General features: G+C 41.3%; 1 protein-coding gene across 2 annotated transcripts in view; it reads right to left on the reverse strand.

Moving 5' to 3' along the window:
• The window catches only part of CORO1C (coronin 1C), an 83,038-nt gene that overhangs the window by 27,880 nt on the left and 40,615 nt on the right, over nucleotides 1-14,543 (reverse strand). For both annotated transcript variants that reach the window (XM_065890521.1, XM_065890522.1), the window contains exon 3: nucleotides 2,729-2,851. In XM_065890521.1, coding sequence (XP_065746593.1) covers nucleotides 2,729-2,851 — 123 coding nt within the window. The remainder of the gene's footprint in view (nucleotides 1-2,728; nucleotides 2,852-14,543) is intronic.

Here is a 14,543-nt window from a genome sequence, read left to right on the forward strand (position 1 = left end):
TTCCATTAAAACAAACCAGAGCTTCTGAGAGAAGTGGTGGATTTGAGGTGTGTGGTCAGGCGTGGGCCTGGGACACCTGGACATACAGAAGAGCAAGGAAGCAACAGAAACAAGTAGGGTCACTTCAGAAGGACTCAGGAACTGTGAAGAGGTTCCCATTAACATAGACTGAATCCCCTGAGCTTTGAGAAAAGAATTGTAACAGATTGAAACCCATTCAGTTCAAAATGAAAAGGGGAAAAAAACCTCCAAACGAAAAACTAATTGGTCACCTTCTGAGGAAGATAAAGAACCAATTCATTATTTTGAAAACTGGGTAAATAAAAGGAAAGAATCAAGCATTTACCCTGCTTTCCTATATGAACTATACTCCTGGGTAACTAAATAGTAGATAAGAGAGAGCATCACCTTAAAAATTTTACCAGCTGAAAACTGAAAACAAAATCACAGCATTTAATATCACCATTTTGAGACCCCTTAATGAGTTGCTGGATCTAGGTGCTGGGCATCAATAACTGCACAAATCAAAAAAGAGCAAAAAACCAGGCATCTTGACACCTCGTGCCTCCTGAGGGGAGACCAGAGCACGAGCTCTAGGCTTGTCAAAGAGATGGAATCTGAATCTAATCATGCTCTAGGATCCAGCTGCCAACTCACAGGGAATCTGAAAGACAGAGTAGCAGGTTGAACTGGACCACGAGGGTGCAATCAGCAAACTCTGGACTTCTGGAAGCAACAGGTCAAAGATCTGGCTTCTTCAACAAGAAAAGGATGGCGGAGGAACCTGTAGATTAGGAAAGACTTAAAAGCCATATCAAGTTTTTAGAACTTGGAAGACTAAGCTCTAGCGTCCAGAGACGCACACTTGAGTGATTAAAACCACAAAGAAAGGCAAGGAAGTGAGTTTTACTGGTTACTTGGAGAGGGAGGGGTGGATGGGGACTGGGATGGGGCACAGGGAAGAGACTGAGAAGCCTGGGAAAGTTCCATTTCTTGACCTGGGTGGCAGTCACAGGGTGTTCACTCAGTAATAAACCTCCTAACTCAGTTCACTTTTTTTTTTAATGAATTTATTTATTTTTAATTTATTTAATTTTGGCTGCATTGGGTCTTTGTTGCTGTGGGTGGGCTTTCTCTAGTTGTGGCGAGCGGGGGCTACTCTTTGTTGTGGTGTGCGGGCTTCTCATTGCAGTGGCTTCTCTTGTTGCGGAGCATGGGCTCTAGGCACGTGGGCTCAGTAGTTGTGGCTCGCGGGCTCTAGAGCGCAGGCTCAGTAGTTGTGGTGCACGGGCTTAGTTGCTCCGCGGCATGTGGGATCTTCCGGGACCAGGGATCGAACCCGTGTCCCCTGCGTTGGCAGGCAGATTCCCAACCACTGTGCCACCAGGGAAGTCCCTCAATTCACTTTTTCACTTAATTGAACTCACTTAACTGCTCGTTTAGTGTGTTTTATAATGCAAAGGTTTTTTTTTTAAAGGGCAATGTGACCAATAATGCTGGAGATGGGGAGGGATGGATCAAACCCGCTTCTCCAAGAATGGTTAAGACTCTCGGTTTAAGATTTGGGCATCAGGTCTAAATACTGTTCCTTCCCCTTAGCAAAATGTGTCTGTAGCCATTCAAACGACCAATTTAGCAAGGCATGTTAAATGGAACAATTCCTTTTAATAGCAGCATATTTCTTTAATACACTTTGGCTGCCAAAATCATGAGATCACAGGAGGAGTTATCCTTAGCCAAAAGTCCATGAGGAAAAATGGGTAAACGTTTAAATGGCACAGTTCAGGAATTAATTTCCTTTTATGTAAAATAACTGTAATTAACAAAGCCTTCCAAACAATGTTTCTAAGTCTGGTTCAGTGCACAGAAAACCAAGAGGGGGATAACCAGAGTGCAGTTCTCGCAGCTCTCCACCTGCCAGGTGTGAGGCTGCCTGAGGGACGACCTGCATCCACTCCAGGCATGACTTCAGGGCTCCCTGTCTGCGCTCTTGCCCAGTCTTTGCAGCAGATGTTGCGCTAGGATTAAAAATGGATCCAAACTCATAATTACATTTGAAGGCTAAGAAGAACATAATCAAGAACAAGAAGCTTCACATTCACAAGTACTCCAAAGCCTGGTTTCATACATAACCTACCTTTGGAATCTAAACTGGGGAACATACAGAACTTACTTTAACAACTTTTCAAATTGGTTGTTTGTACATCTGCATAAAAAGGACTTCGTTAACCAGGGTCCACTAGACGTTAGCTTGGAAATAAGCACCTACAAAAGCTCTTTATTACCTTTCAATATCTGTTTCATATCCCACCTATCTATATAACCTTTGGCACCGTATTTCACTGTAATACGCAATTCATGGTAGCGATTTTCTCTCTCCTTTTTTGGGGGGGGGGAGGTCATGTGGTGTAACGGCATTCACAGAATTATTTGAAAGTCATTTTACTTTCCCTAAAATCTTCCCATCAAGCAGATGTGTCAACTGTTAACAAGTATGTGCACACACACAAGCAAGAGAAGAAAAAAGACAAGAGAGTACAACTCCTTGATATAAACTTGTAAAACGGCTTATCTGCAGTTAAACTTCAGTGTCGCTAAATTCTTGTATAGTCCAATGGACGATCAAAGCTCTGTGATCTTCTGCATTTCAAGCCTACACATACACACTCTTTGAAGGCAGTAGGTGAGTCTCGCTGGCCTGTGTGCCCGCCACACCGAGGGAACTTACCATAACCGTGCAGTCCTCTGAGCCGCTGGCAATGACCTGATCGTTATGTGGGCACCAGTCTATGTCCAGCACTGGTCCTGTGTGACCACACACTGTGGGGTAGGATTTGTCAATTCGACCAGTCTGAAAGGAGAGAGAAACAGACCTATTATGTAACATCAATGCTACAGAGTTTTTATGTTTTGTCAGACCCACTTCTCCTTTATTACTTCTACCCCAAACTCTCAAGAATCTACAAATTATGACGTTCATATCAGCCAACGTCAACTGTTAAGAAATGTCAACTTGCATTTCTAGAAACAGTTACTACCAAGGATACTCCATCAAATTAAGGATCTACATTTCCAGAACCACAGAGATTTTATTTAATCAACGGCATTAATAGACACCGCAAAAGAGAATACAAGAGTCTTTTTACCACAATGCAATTCTAACAATAGCCTATTGTAAATTATAGGTGTGTTTTTACTGTTTTAAAAAAAACCAAACCTGGTATTATTCAAAATGTAAAATATAACCTTTAATATGATAAGCTAATGCCCTTGAATATACAAATTAACAGTTCTGGAAGTGGATGGCACTTCCAGTGAGCAAGCAAAGTGAAGGTAATGAAAAGAAAAGCCTTAACCACTGCTCAGCGGCCGAAGGACAAAGTATGTTTCAATGTCTCGGTCTCTTCCGTCAACAGAAACGCCAGCTGGGCCTTCTAATTAACCACCTTAGCTCTCAGCCATTACCCAGATCCACATCTCATTAAGAACACAACTTCTAATGTTGGTCATAGCAACCATCACAACGTGCTCATGTTACACACTTGAACCTAACAAGCCAATCTGGCTTATCGGACCAATTTTGTCTGGTGTTAACCAAGACAAATGCTATTACAACAACAGCTGTACAAAGGCTGCTTCTTTTTAAAAAGGTTAATGCCAGTCCTTGCTGACATTCTTCTACATATGCTAAACGCAGGTGAACAGAAAGGAATCACCACAATGCAAAAGTGAACCTATTTTTTGGTTGATGCTACTCTCCTGTTATGGCCAGCTGTCACAACATGGGGGCAGGCTTCTTGGAAAATTTTCAAGATCAGTAAATTTGGATTTCTCCACTTTGACTTGACTGTGGAAATCTCCAGAGAAGCAGTGTGCTAAAGCACAAAGACCACAGGCTCCAGAGTCAGACAGATACGGATTCAAGTCCAGGCTCTCTTGGTTAAACAGTGTGTGATCTCAGACAGGTAATCTCTCTAAGCTTCAGCTTGTCATCTGTAAAATGAGTAACAGTAATACTTACCTCCCAGGATTACTGTGAGGAGTAAAGGAGAAATGAGGTAAATCAAAACCTAGCATTACAACCATCTGTATAAGGTGTGTAAAAAATTAATCAGAGTACCCAGAACACAGTAAATACTCAATAAAAAGCTAGCACTCATTATTAGTTCTTCCTGTATAATGTTAACTTACTCAATCATTAAAGAATTACAAGCGTGTGTTATCCGTGAACTCTGGGCCAGACACTGAGCTGAGTGTTGGAGACACAGAGGTGAGCAGGGCGCCCTCCACGTCCTGGCCAAGCGTGGAGTCCATCTAAAGCTCCAGTTACAGCGCAGCACAAGACGTGCAGCACCAGGACAGGCCCAAGGCGGCAGGAACACAGAAGAAGGACATTCAAGCAGCTGTGCGGGGGCTCCAGCCTTTGGGAAGGTTTTCTGCGCAGAAAGGTAAGTTCTGAGTTGAGGTGTGAAGGTGCACCAGCCTACGGACCTGAGGCCTCGGTTTTTTCACACGCTCCCCCTTTCTCTTGCAAAACTAATTCAACCCAGAGTTTCGGTCTCCTGAATTGCATCACCAAAAACAGGAATTCATAAATGAAAATGCCAAGGAAGAAACACAATATTACAGAGAACCTGGGTCTTGTATGAGAAGCCACGTGGGTCACTGACAGGCCGAGAAGTAGTGAGGGTCAGGGACCAGGCTGCCAGGGCTGGGGTGTGGCGCTGCCATTTTCTCCCCTGAGGCTCTGGCCAAATTACTTCATCTGACGACCTCAGTTTCTCACCTGTAAAATGAGAACGCTAGAATTCTTTCTTCAAGAGCTGATGTGAGAATTAACTGAGACAATCAAGGTAAAGCACTTGGTACCGCCCCAGCACCTCTAGTGCTCAAAAAACGTTACCCCAAATTTAACAACTGCCGGAATCCATTCTACCAACACCCCTGACCGTATCCTTCCTTAAAGAAGGAGCTGCTACTAAGCACCCAAGCCAGGTAGTTTTACCTAATTCCCCCTGTGAGTGCTCCTCCCCTGGAGTTCCTACCCCACGTAATGGTCTAATACTCAAGGTGCTGGTGGTGAACTCACAGGTGTTTTATTTTCTAATATTATTACTGTTTTATTATGTATTATTATTATTTAAGCTATAGATATAGTTACTCTCTTGAATGTGTGATATTTAGTAATTTAAAACATTCTGAGACACAGAGGCCAGGTTGAGGTCTGACACACATTGCAACAGACATTCCAGAAGGAGAGAATGCAAGAGAAACAAAAAACTGAAGAGATGAGGGCTGAGGATTTTCCAAGTTTAACTGAGGGCATAAGTCTTCAGATTGAAGAAGCACAGGTCCCAAGTAGAATATCCTAGTGCAATTCAGAACACCTAGAACAAAGATAAAATCTCAAACCAAAGCAGCCATAGAGAAAAGACAGATTACCTACAGAGAGAATAACTAGACTAGCTGTGAGCAGACTTCTCAAAAGCAAGTACAGAAACAAAGACATCAGAAACTATCTCAGAAATGGGAAGAAAAACAACCACCTGTGCATTCTATGCCCAGATAAACTATCATTCAAAAGTGATGACCAAACAAACAAAAACCCCAACATTTTTAAACAAAAAGATACAGAAATTTTACCATTTAAAGACTCTTATTCAAAGAATTAAGTTCTTGGACTTATCTCAAAGAATTTCAAAATTAATTTCAAAGAACTAAGTTCAAGGACTTATTTCAGGAAAAGAAAGTGAACCAGAAGAAAGAACTGGGATACCAAAACAAGAAGTGAGCAAACAAATTGGTAAATGTGGTCAATGTAAATAGGCATTGACTGTATAGAACAGTAGTAATTATGACTAACTGGAGTACAGGTAAGACAAGGCAGAACTAAAACACTAAACAACAATAACATGTAAGATAGAAAGATATGATCAGAATTCAAAGGTTTCAGGGCCCTTCCCTAGAAAAAGGCAGAAAATTTGACTAGTTTTAGACTTTTAAGTCATGTAAGTATGTTAAAATTAAGGGTAAACACTAAAAGAGAATATATAACTTCCAAAAAGTGTATGGAGTGGTAGGAAGGTTAGTGGAATTTTAAAAACTCATTCAATATAAGAGAAAGAGGAAATAAAAAGAAAAAAAGGCAAGAAAAAGCATGAAAACTAGAAAGCACAAAATAAGATGGTGGAAATAAAAACAACCATAAATCACAAACTGCGGTAAATATGAATGACTTAAACTCACCCGCTAAAAGACGAGGTGTTTCAGATCAGATTAAAACCAGTTATAAGACACATTTACAAAATAATAATACAAAAAGGCAACTAAAGGAGGGGAAGGGATATAAAAATATGTACCAGGTGGTTATACTAGAACAAATAGATTTTAAGGTGAAATGCATTATTTAAGATTACATTTTAACATTTAAAGAAACAATTCAGAGAAAAGCTATATTCACTATGGACTTTAACTCATCTAACTACATAAATTTCAAAATAATTAAAGCAGAAATTGACAGAAGTACAAGGAGAAAATGACAAAACCATAATCTTAAGAGACTGTAATAAAGATTTAAGAGATCAAACAGACAAAACTCAGTATGAATATAAACGGCTTTAACAAAAGTAACAAGCTTGATCTAACGGATATATACAACTTGTAGCCAACATTTTATTTTATTTATTTTTATTTATTTATTTATTTTGCAGTACGCGGGCCTCTCACTGCTGTGGCCTCTCCCGTTGTGGAGCACAGGCTTCGGACGCGCAGGCTCAGCGGCCATGGCTCACGGGCCCAGCCGCTCCGCAGCATGTGGGACCTTCCCGGACCGGGGCATGAACCCGCGTCCCCTGCATCGGCAGGCGGACTCTCAACCATTGCGCCACCAGGGAAGCCCATAGCCAACATTTTAAAACACACATTTTTTTTTTGTTTCCAAGCACACTAATAAACATTTTTTTAAAAATCACCAATTAGAATACCACAAAGCAAATCTCAAAAACTACCAAGGAATCAATATTGTACAGAACATGTTCTGAGTACAACGCAATACAATTAAAAATTAACAGAAAAATACAAGCCAAAAATCTCCAAAGCATCTGAAAAGTTTGTTTTTTTTTTAAAGTGTTTGCCAACCTATCCAAGTCCTCGACATCACTCCTACCCTTCCTACCGTACCAGGAACATAAACGGTATCAGCCTTCTTCTTCTTCTTTTCTTTTTTTTAAAAATGAATTTATTTATTTATTTTTGGCTGCGTTGGGTCTTCGTTGCTGAGCGCGGGCTTTCTCTAGTTGTGGTGAGCAGGGGCTTCTTTGTTGCGGTGGCTTTTCTTGTTGCAGAGCACGGGCTCTAGGTGCACAGGCTTCAGTAGTTGTGGCATGCGGGCTCAGTAGTTGTGGCTCGCGGGCTCTACAGCACAGGCTCAGTAGTTGTGGCTCACCGGCTTAGTTGCTCCACGGCATGTGGGATCTTCCCGGACCAGGGCTCGAACCCATGTCCCCTGCATTGGCAGGCGGATTCTCAACCACTGCGCCACCAGGGAAGTCCCCCAAAATTTCTAATTTACTAAATAATTCACATAGAAAGTCATAATAGCCAACAGAAAAAGGTTAAAATTGGTCAGTAAATACATGCCATATCAAAATTTGTGGGATATAGCTAAAACAAATCTTAAAATTCCAGATGAAATAAGTAAGCTCCTAGAAAATGTGTGATATATCAAAACTCCTTCAATAAACAGAAAACCTAAAGAGACCCAGAATCATAAAAGAACCAGTACTGTGGGCTTCCCACAGTGCAGTGGTTAAGAATCCGCCTGCCAATGCAGGGGACATGGGTTCAAGCCCCGGTCCAGCAAGATCCCACATGCTGCGGAGCAACTAAGCCCATGTGCCACAACTACTGAGCCTGCGCTCTAGAGCCCGCAAGCCACAACTACTGAAGCTCACACACTGCAACTACTGAAGCCCATGCACCTAGAGCCCATGCTCTGCAACAAGAGAAGCCACCGCAATGAGAAGCCTGCACACTGCAACGAAGAGCAACCCCCGCTCGCCACAACTAGAGAAAGCCCACATGCAGCAATGAAGACCCAACGCAGCCAAAAATAATAATAATAAAAAAAGAACCAGTACTGTAACTCCATACATCACTGCCCACCCAAAATCAATCAGTAAATACCAAAAATAATAGGCCCAGATGGTTTTACAGATGAGTTTTCCCAAACATTCAAGGAAGAAATCATCTCAAACCAGTGTTCCCAGAGAATAAAAAATAAAGGCGCACTGCTAAACTCACTACATAAAGAATGTACCACCTTGATATGAAGGACAGTGTAAGGAAGAGAAACTTAGGTCTATGTGACTTATAAATATTGATGCAAACTCCCCTCAAAAAAGGAGGGGGAAAAAAAGTAATGCAAATTCAGCAGTGTGGGTTGTTCTCAAAAAACACAAGTAAAGTGAAAAGACAAGTTGCAGATTGGGAGAAGATTTTATATCTACGTGTGTGTGTGTATACACATACATATATACATGTATGTATACATAAAATATATACCTGACAAAATCAATAAACAACTTAATAGAATAAGGGGCAAATGACATGAACAGGGATCCACAGGGAAGGAAGCCTGAAAAGCCAACAGATGTATGGAAAGTACTCCATCTCACTGGTAATCAGGGAACTGCAAATTAAAACGATAAGGTAATATTTGACACCTATTAAAATTGGCAAGAATTTAGAAGTCTAAATACAAGTGCTGGCAAACATGTTTGGAAAGAGGAACTCATAAAAACTACGCACAGGAGAGTATCCTGCTACGATTCCTTTTGAGAGCAATTTGGAAACAACTGGAGCTGAAGTTGCCCGCCCCTCAGCAATACCACTTCTCGATGGTCTGTGCGAGAGAAACGCTCCCATATTTTGCACAAGGGTATTCATGGAAGCACTGTTGGAAACAGTGAAAAAAGCAGGAGCAATGTAACTGTCCTTTGGTATGAGAATAAATATCACTTATATAAAAGTTTAAAACATGCAAAATAATAGTCTATGTTATAGGTACATACACATGTAATAAAGTACAAACATATGATACATACCAACTTTGAGGAGACAATTACCTCTGGGGAAGGAGAAAAGATGGAAAGCAGAATGGTAGTTTAGCTACATCTGTTATGCTTTACTGTTTTCAAAAAAGGGAGATATGAAACAAACATAGCAAAATATTAACATCTGTTTAATCTTGTACGTGAGTACATGAGTGTCCTATTATTTTGTTTCCTATTTTTTAAAAATAATTAAAATATAATAAAGTTGAGAAACACACCAAGGTATTGTTATTAATTTACATTTAAAAAAAATCTATGGGACTTCCCTGGTGGCCCAGTGGTAAAGAATCCGCCTTGCAATGCAGGGGACGTGGGTTTGATCCCTGGTCAGGGAACTAAGATCCCACAGGCTGTGGGGCAACTAAGCCTGCATGTCACAACTACTGAGCTCACGCACCTCAACTAGAGCCCGTGAGCCGCAAACTACAGAGCCCATGTGCTCTGGAACCCACGTGCCACAACTACAGAGCCCACGCACCCTGGAGCCTGTGCACCACAACTAGAGAAGAGAAAACCCACAAGCCACAACTAGAGAGAAGCCCACGCACCACAGTGAAGATCCTGCATGCCTCAACAAAGATCCCACGCGCTGCAACTAAGACCCAACGCAGCCATAAATTAATTAGTTAATTAATTATTTTAAAAATCTTAAAAAAAACCCCTTTAATCCCAAGGAAAAGAGGTTTTCTACCTGAAATGTTTTATTGTATCCCAGGGTCTTTGCATTCTGAGGCTCACCCCAGCACACCCCATCTGGCATCCTTGATGGCAGAGTATAGTCACTGAACTCTAAACATCCAAGGACACCAAATAATTTTTTTCAATCTGGGCTAGGAAGAGCTTTTGCTCAGATATACAGCAATTTTGAGGGGAATCTGGTAGTACATTAATACTAGTTGTTCTTAATTATACTCAGAAGCTTACTAAATGACTTTTCTTTTTAAGGTTAAAATTATACAACCCTGGCCAAAAGTAAATAGCTACTCACCAGTATTCTTCAATCAAGTAAGATATCTGAGAATAGTAAGAAGCATTTCTGCCATTCTCAACTCAGCCCCGACAAGTCTATAGCATAAAAGTAATAAAGCGCCCAACAGTTTCACGGGAACTTGAATGTAATTCAAAAAACAACTGCCACTTATTTCCCCTCTTTCTATCAAAAACAAATAATTAGTAATAAAAATCGCTAGCACTTTCAGAGTGCTTATGTTACATGCTAAGAACTGTATGACAATCTTTTATGTGCATTATCACAACTACCTTCATGAAAGAGCAACCCTATTATTCCCACTTTCTAAGTAAAGAAATAGGAACAGAGAAAACCAAGAAGCAGAGATCTAAAATATCACTGACAATCCTACTAGGTTTCTACAGAGAAAGAAAATTTCCACTATGCCATGGGGTTGTGAAAAAGGCACAAGAGTAATGTTGAAATTAGTGGCAGCTGGTCATCAGAAACACAAGTTAATAAAAAATGATACCCTGCAAACAGCTGCTTCTTCTGGTTATAACATCATCATAAATCCTTACAACAAATAAAACAGGGAAGGTAGCATCATCCTGCAGCACAACAGAAAGGGAATCGACTAAATGTCTGACAGTGATAGAGGAACAAAAAGAAGTATGAGAAAAAAATGCCGTTTTAAATGTGCAATGATGGTTTTACACACAGGGTGTGCTCCACACACAGTCAAGTTATCAGCTGCTGTGATTCCAAGGGCTTGCACCTCCAAATAGCTTCTTACCCATAACAAAATCAAACCTAAAGCACAACAACATATTTCACCCATAAGTATGTATCTCTAAAAGGGCGGAGCTGGGCAATTATAAACTGCTGAGAGCTCAAGTCCATGGAAACTGAAGGAAACCATACAATAACAGCCTTATATGGTAAAGATGAGGGCACATCACTTCTGAAAGTCATTTTGCCCTGGGATCTAATGAGAATGCATTTCTCATTCATAATCATGACACATCCTCATTTATCATCCAGTGAATAAACCAAGGAATCCATGTCTAATTCTAGATTGTGAAGGACCATTCAGAAAGACATCATTGCAAGTCATGGTGACAACACGGCTTACCTGCACGTCTAAGCAGCAAGTTTAAATGAACGCTGAGGCTGGGAGAAAGACTGACAAGAACTTAATAACACCTTTTAAAGTATCTTTTTTGGCTGAACAGTGATTTAATAACTACTCATCAATTTCCCAAGGGTTACATATAGAATAATTTCATTTACTAACAAATCAGTCCACTGTTTCATTAAGGATGCATCACCTCAGTTACATCATCTAGAATATTACTACTTTGCTAGCATGTAATTGAAAGTTTAGCTGAGACTAGCCAGTTGGAGATTCATATTTCTTGCTTTAAATATTCAAATGTATTGATTACTTACTAGTTATCCCGATCACATGCCATAGAGCTCTTATTGTACCTCTCTAGCTAAAACTCCAAGTGATGAGAATTACCAGCAAGTCAACTCAAGTGGCGAAAATGACCAACACCAAGGTTCCCAAAGGCTCTGGCCCAGACCCCAGTTCATACACTTGTAGGACGCTGGTGAAATAGGTCAGGGCACTGGCTTAAGGACTATTATTATCTAAAAGATCTGGTGGCCTGCAGGAGGCCCAGCAATATGAGCCCCAGGGAAAATGCAGCCTCCAAAGTGTGTGTACAGCTGGCACGAGGGAGAGGTGTGACAGCACAATTTCCATGTGGCGGCCCAAGCTGAGGTTGATGGCTTTGACATGTTCTGGTTAGCAACCCTTACGGTGGCAGAAAACCACCTAGACACCGGCACTATCATTCACTTTGGGTATGGGGAAGGTCCTCAAAAATTTCAAAGCAGCCAAAAGCCTCAGCAGAGCTCCTGGAGACTGATGCTTCAACTAAGCTCACAGAGTTAGGCAATACTCTCCTCCTATAGGCTTGCTTTCCTTCTTTCGGGGGGGGGGGGGCGGTGAAAAATCAAAATTGAAGCATCAGTAAATACGTATCTTTGTAAAACTGCTCTAAGAAGGAATGTTTATAATTTTAAATAAGTTGGCAAAAACATTTCCTCCTTAGGCATACAAATTTCAATGTAACTCTTATGAAACGATATTTCTAGTTGTAAAGATATTTCCCATTAGTTTGAATAGGAAACCACAACTGCTTCCATTTATATCAAATAGTGTGCCTTATTTTTTTTTTTTTTAGTAATTTTATTTTACTTATTTATTTATTTTTGGCTGTGTTGGGTCTTCACTCCTGCACGCAGGCTTTCTCTAGTTGCAGCGAGCGGGGGCTACTCTTTGTTGCAGTGCGCAGGCTTCTCATTGCAGTGGCTTCTCTTGTTGCCGAGCACAGGCTCTAGGCACACAGCTCCAGTAGTTGCAGCGTATGGGCTCAGTAGTTGTAGCCTGCGGGTTCTAGAGCACAGGCTCAGTAGTTGTGGCACATGGGCTTAGTTGCTCTGCAGCATGTGAGATCTTCCCAGACCAGGGCTCGAACCCGTTTCCCCTGCGTTGGCAGGCGAATTCTTAACCACTGCACCACCAGGGAGGTCCTATCTTACTTATCTGTCATATCTCCTTTCAAAAAGGAATCCATATTTAGGAAGTGCACTCATCCCACACGCCGAAGACACTACCGTTCAATCAAAAGAATTCTAATATATACAAACAGACACGTACAGAAATTTTCTCATAGATGTTTCTATAAAGGAGTTCCACCCTAGGATGTATTTTCAAGGAAGCTAATGGCGTATTTTACAGGTGCAGACATTTTCACCCTCCTAAAGTCTCAAAATACAACATTGGGATGCTTCCCATATGACCTTTGCATTAATCATTCAGAATGATTGCTTCTTAGTGTAAGACAGACCCCTCACATGGTAATTGTTTTCGATCCACACATTAGCTCACTCAATATTAGATTGGAGGTACTACCAAACTGGTGCCAACGAGGCTCAATCTAATAATTACTGGTTCCTTCCAAAAGTAACATTGGTTAAAGCCACATAACACTTTACCCAGCAGGCTTACTCTTTCTCACAACTAACATACATTTCCACAAAGTTAAAAAAAAAACTCCTATGGTGCCAAAAAGTGACACCCATTACTTTTATCACTCAAATCAAATATTCCCCTTTCAGATGCTCAGGGTATTCGACATACAATGTCCTTCTAGTTTACACTCTGGATTCAGTCCTAGAAACGCAAGCTGGTCTGGGGCGGTGGGTTGTGACAGCTTCCTAGGCCATCTCCCTCAGCTAGTCCAGAGCAGGAAGCTCCCTCCCAGGACCTCCCTCCAAACTTCTCATCTGCATTCTTCTTATAATCCAGCCACTTTATAATCCATTACTATAGTCTGAGCTTATTATTTATCCAAACTGGTTACACCACCCTCAGATGTAAGGCCCAAACAGGCCCCACTCCACCCCCCACCCTGACTCAAGGAACAAAGATTTTCAAACTGTTCATTCCCTACTTTATATTCATACAGGTTTTCATTTTAGGAAAAAATGCTGATCAAAATCACTTGATATGTCCAAAGTTCAGTAACTTTATCATATTGTCCATACATTAAAAGATCTTTTCAAAGGCAGAGATAATACCTCATTACTGGCCTTGGAGTAATACCCTGAGAATTCTTGAACCCTCCACAAGGAGAATGGTTAAGTCAAACATGTGCTCGGAAGCAAAGGAAAAGTTTGCAGCCTGGGCATAAGGCCTCCATTCATATTGTGCAGAGTTCAAAGGAGTCAAAAAAGGATATCTATTGAAGTGGGTTTTCCTTTTTTTTCAACTTCCTTTTTCTTGGAACAGTATTATTTATGTGGATACATGTTCCACTGCAATCTCTTCAGGCCCTGCTCCCTCACAGGGAGGAGCTACAGTGACAGTGGTCGTGGCACAGGGGAGAGACTGGCCAGAAGAGCAAGACAGGGACCCCTGCAGCTTACCAGGAAGACCGATGCACACAATACAGGGCCTGCTGACAGGCTGGTCACCAAGAGTGACAGCTCGTGGCCCAGGAATAAAACATTCTGGGGAGGTTTACTTTAAGGGAACCAGAAACGCCAACCCTGAGGGTGAGAGGAGGTGCTCTGGACTAGCACATAGAGATTGGGTTACCGGGTCCTGGAAAGTAAGCCAGCCGCCACAGCTGCCAGGGAGAGGCAGCATGGTACTGAGAGCCCTCCCCTGCTTGTGAGTGAAAAGGGACAGTCTTTACGGCACGAGTGAAAATGCCAAGCAAACCATTTTGGCATCACAGGTCCTCTTTAAAAACTGCGTTGAATAGTGAACAGACCATTTTAAAAGTCCATTAAGAACTTGAGGGCAGTTACTATGAAACTATGGATAATTTATTATCACAAAGCAAAAAGGTGGAAGAGTTGGCATTTCCTTACTCAACCACACCTAAATACACAACAGCAAA

This window comes from Phocoena phocoena, chromosome 13 (assembly GCF_963924675.1).
Source record: "Phocoena phocoena chromosome 13, mPhoPho1.1, whole genome shotgun sequence".
In the NCBI taxonomy this organism is placed as follows: domain Eukaryota; kingdom Metazoa; phylum Chordata; class Mammalia; order Artiodactyla; family Phocoenidae; genus Phocoena; species Phocoena phocoena.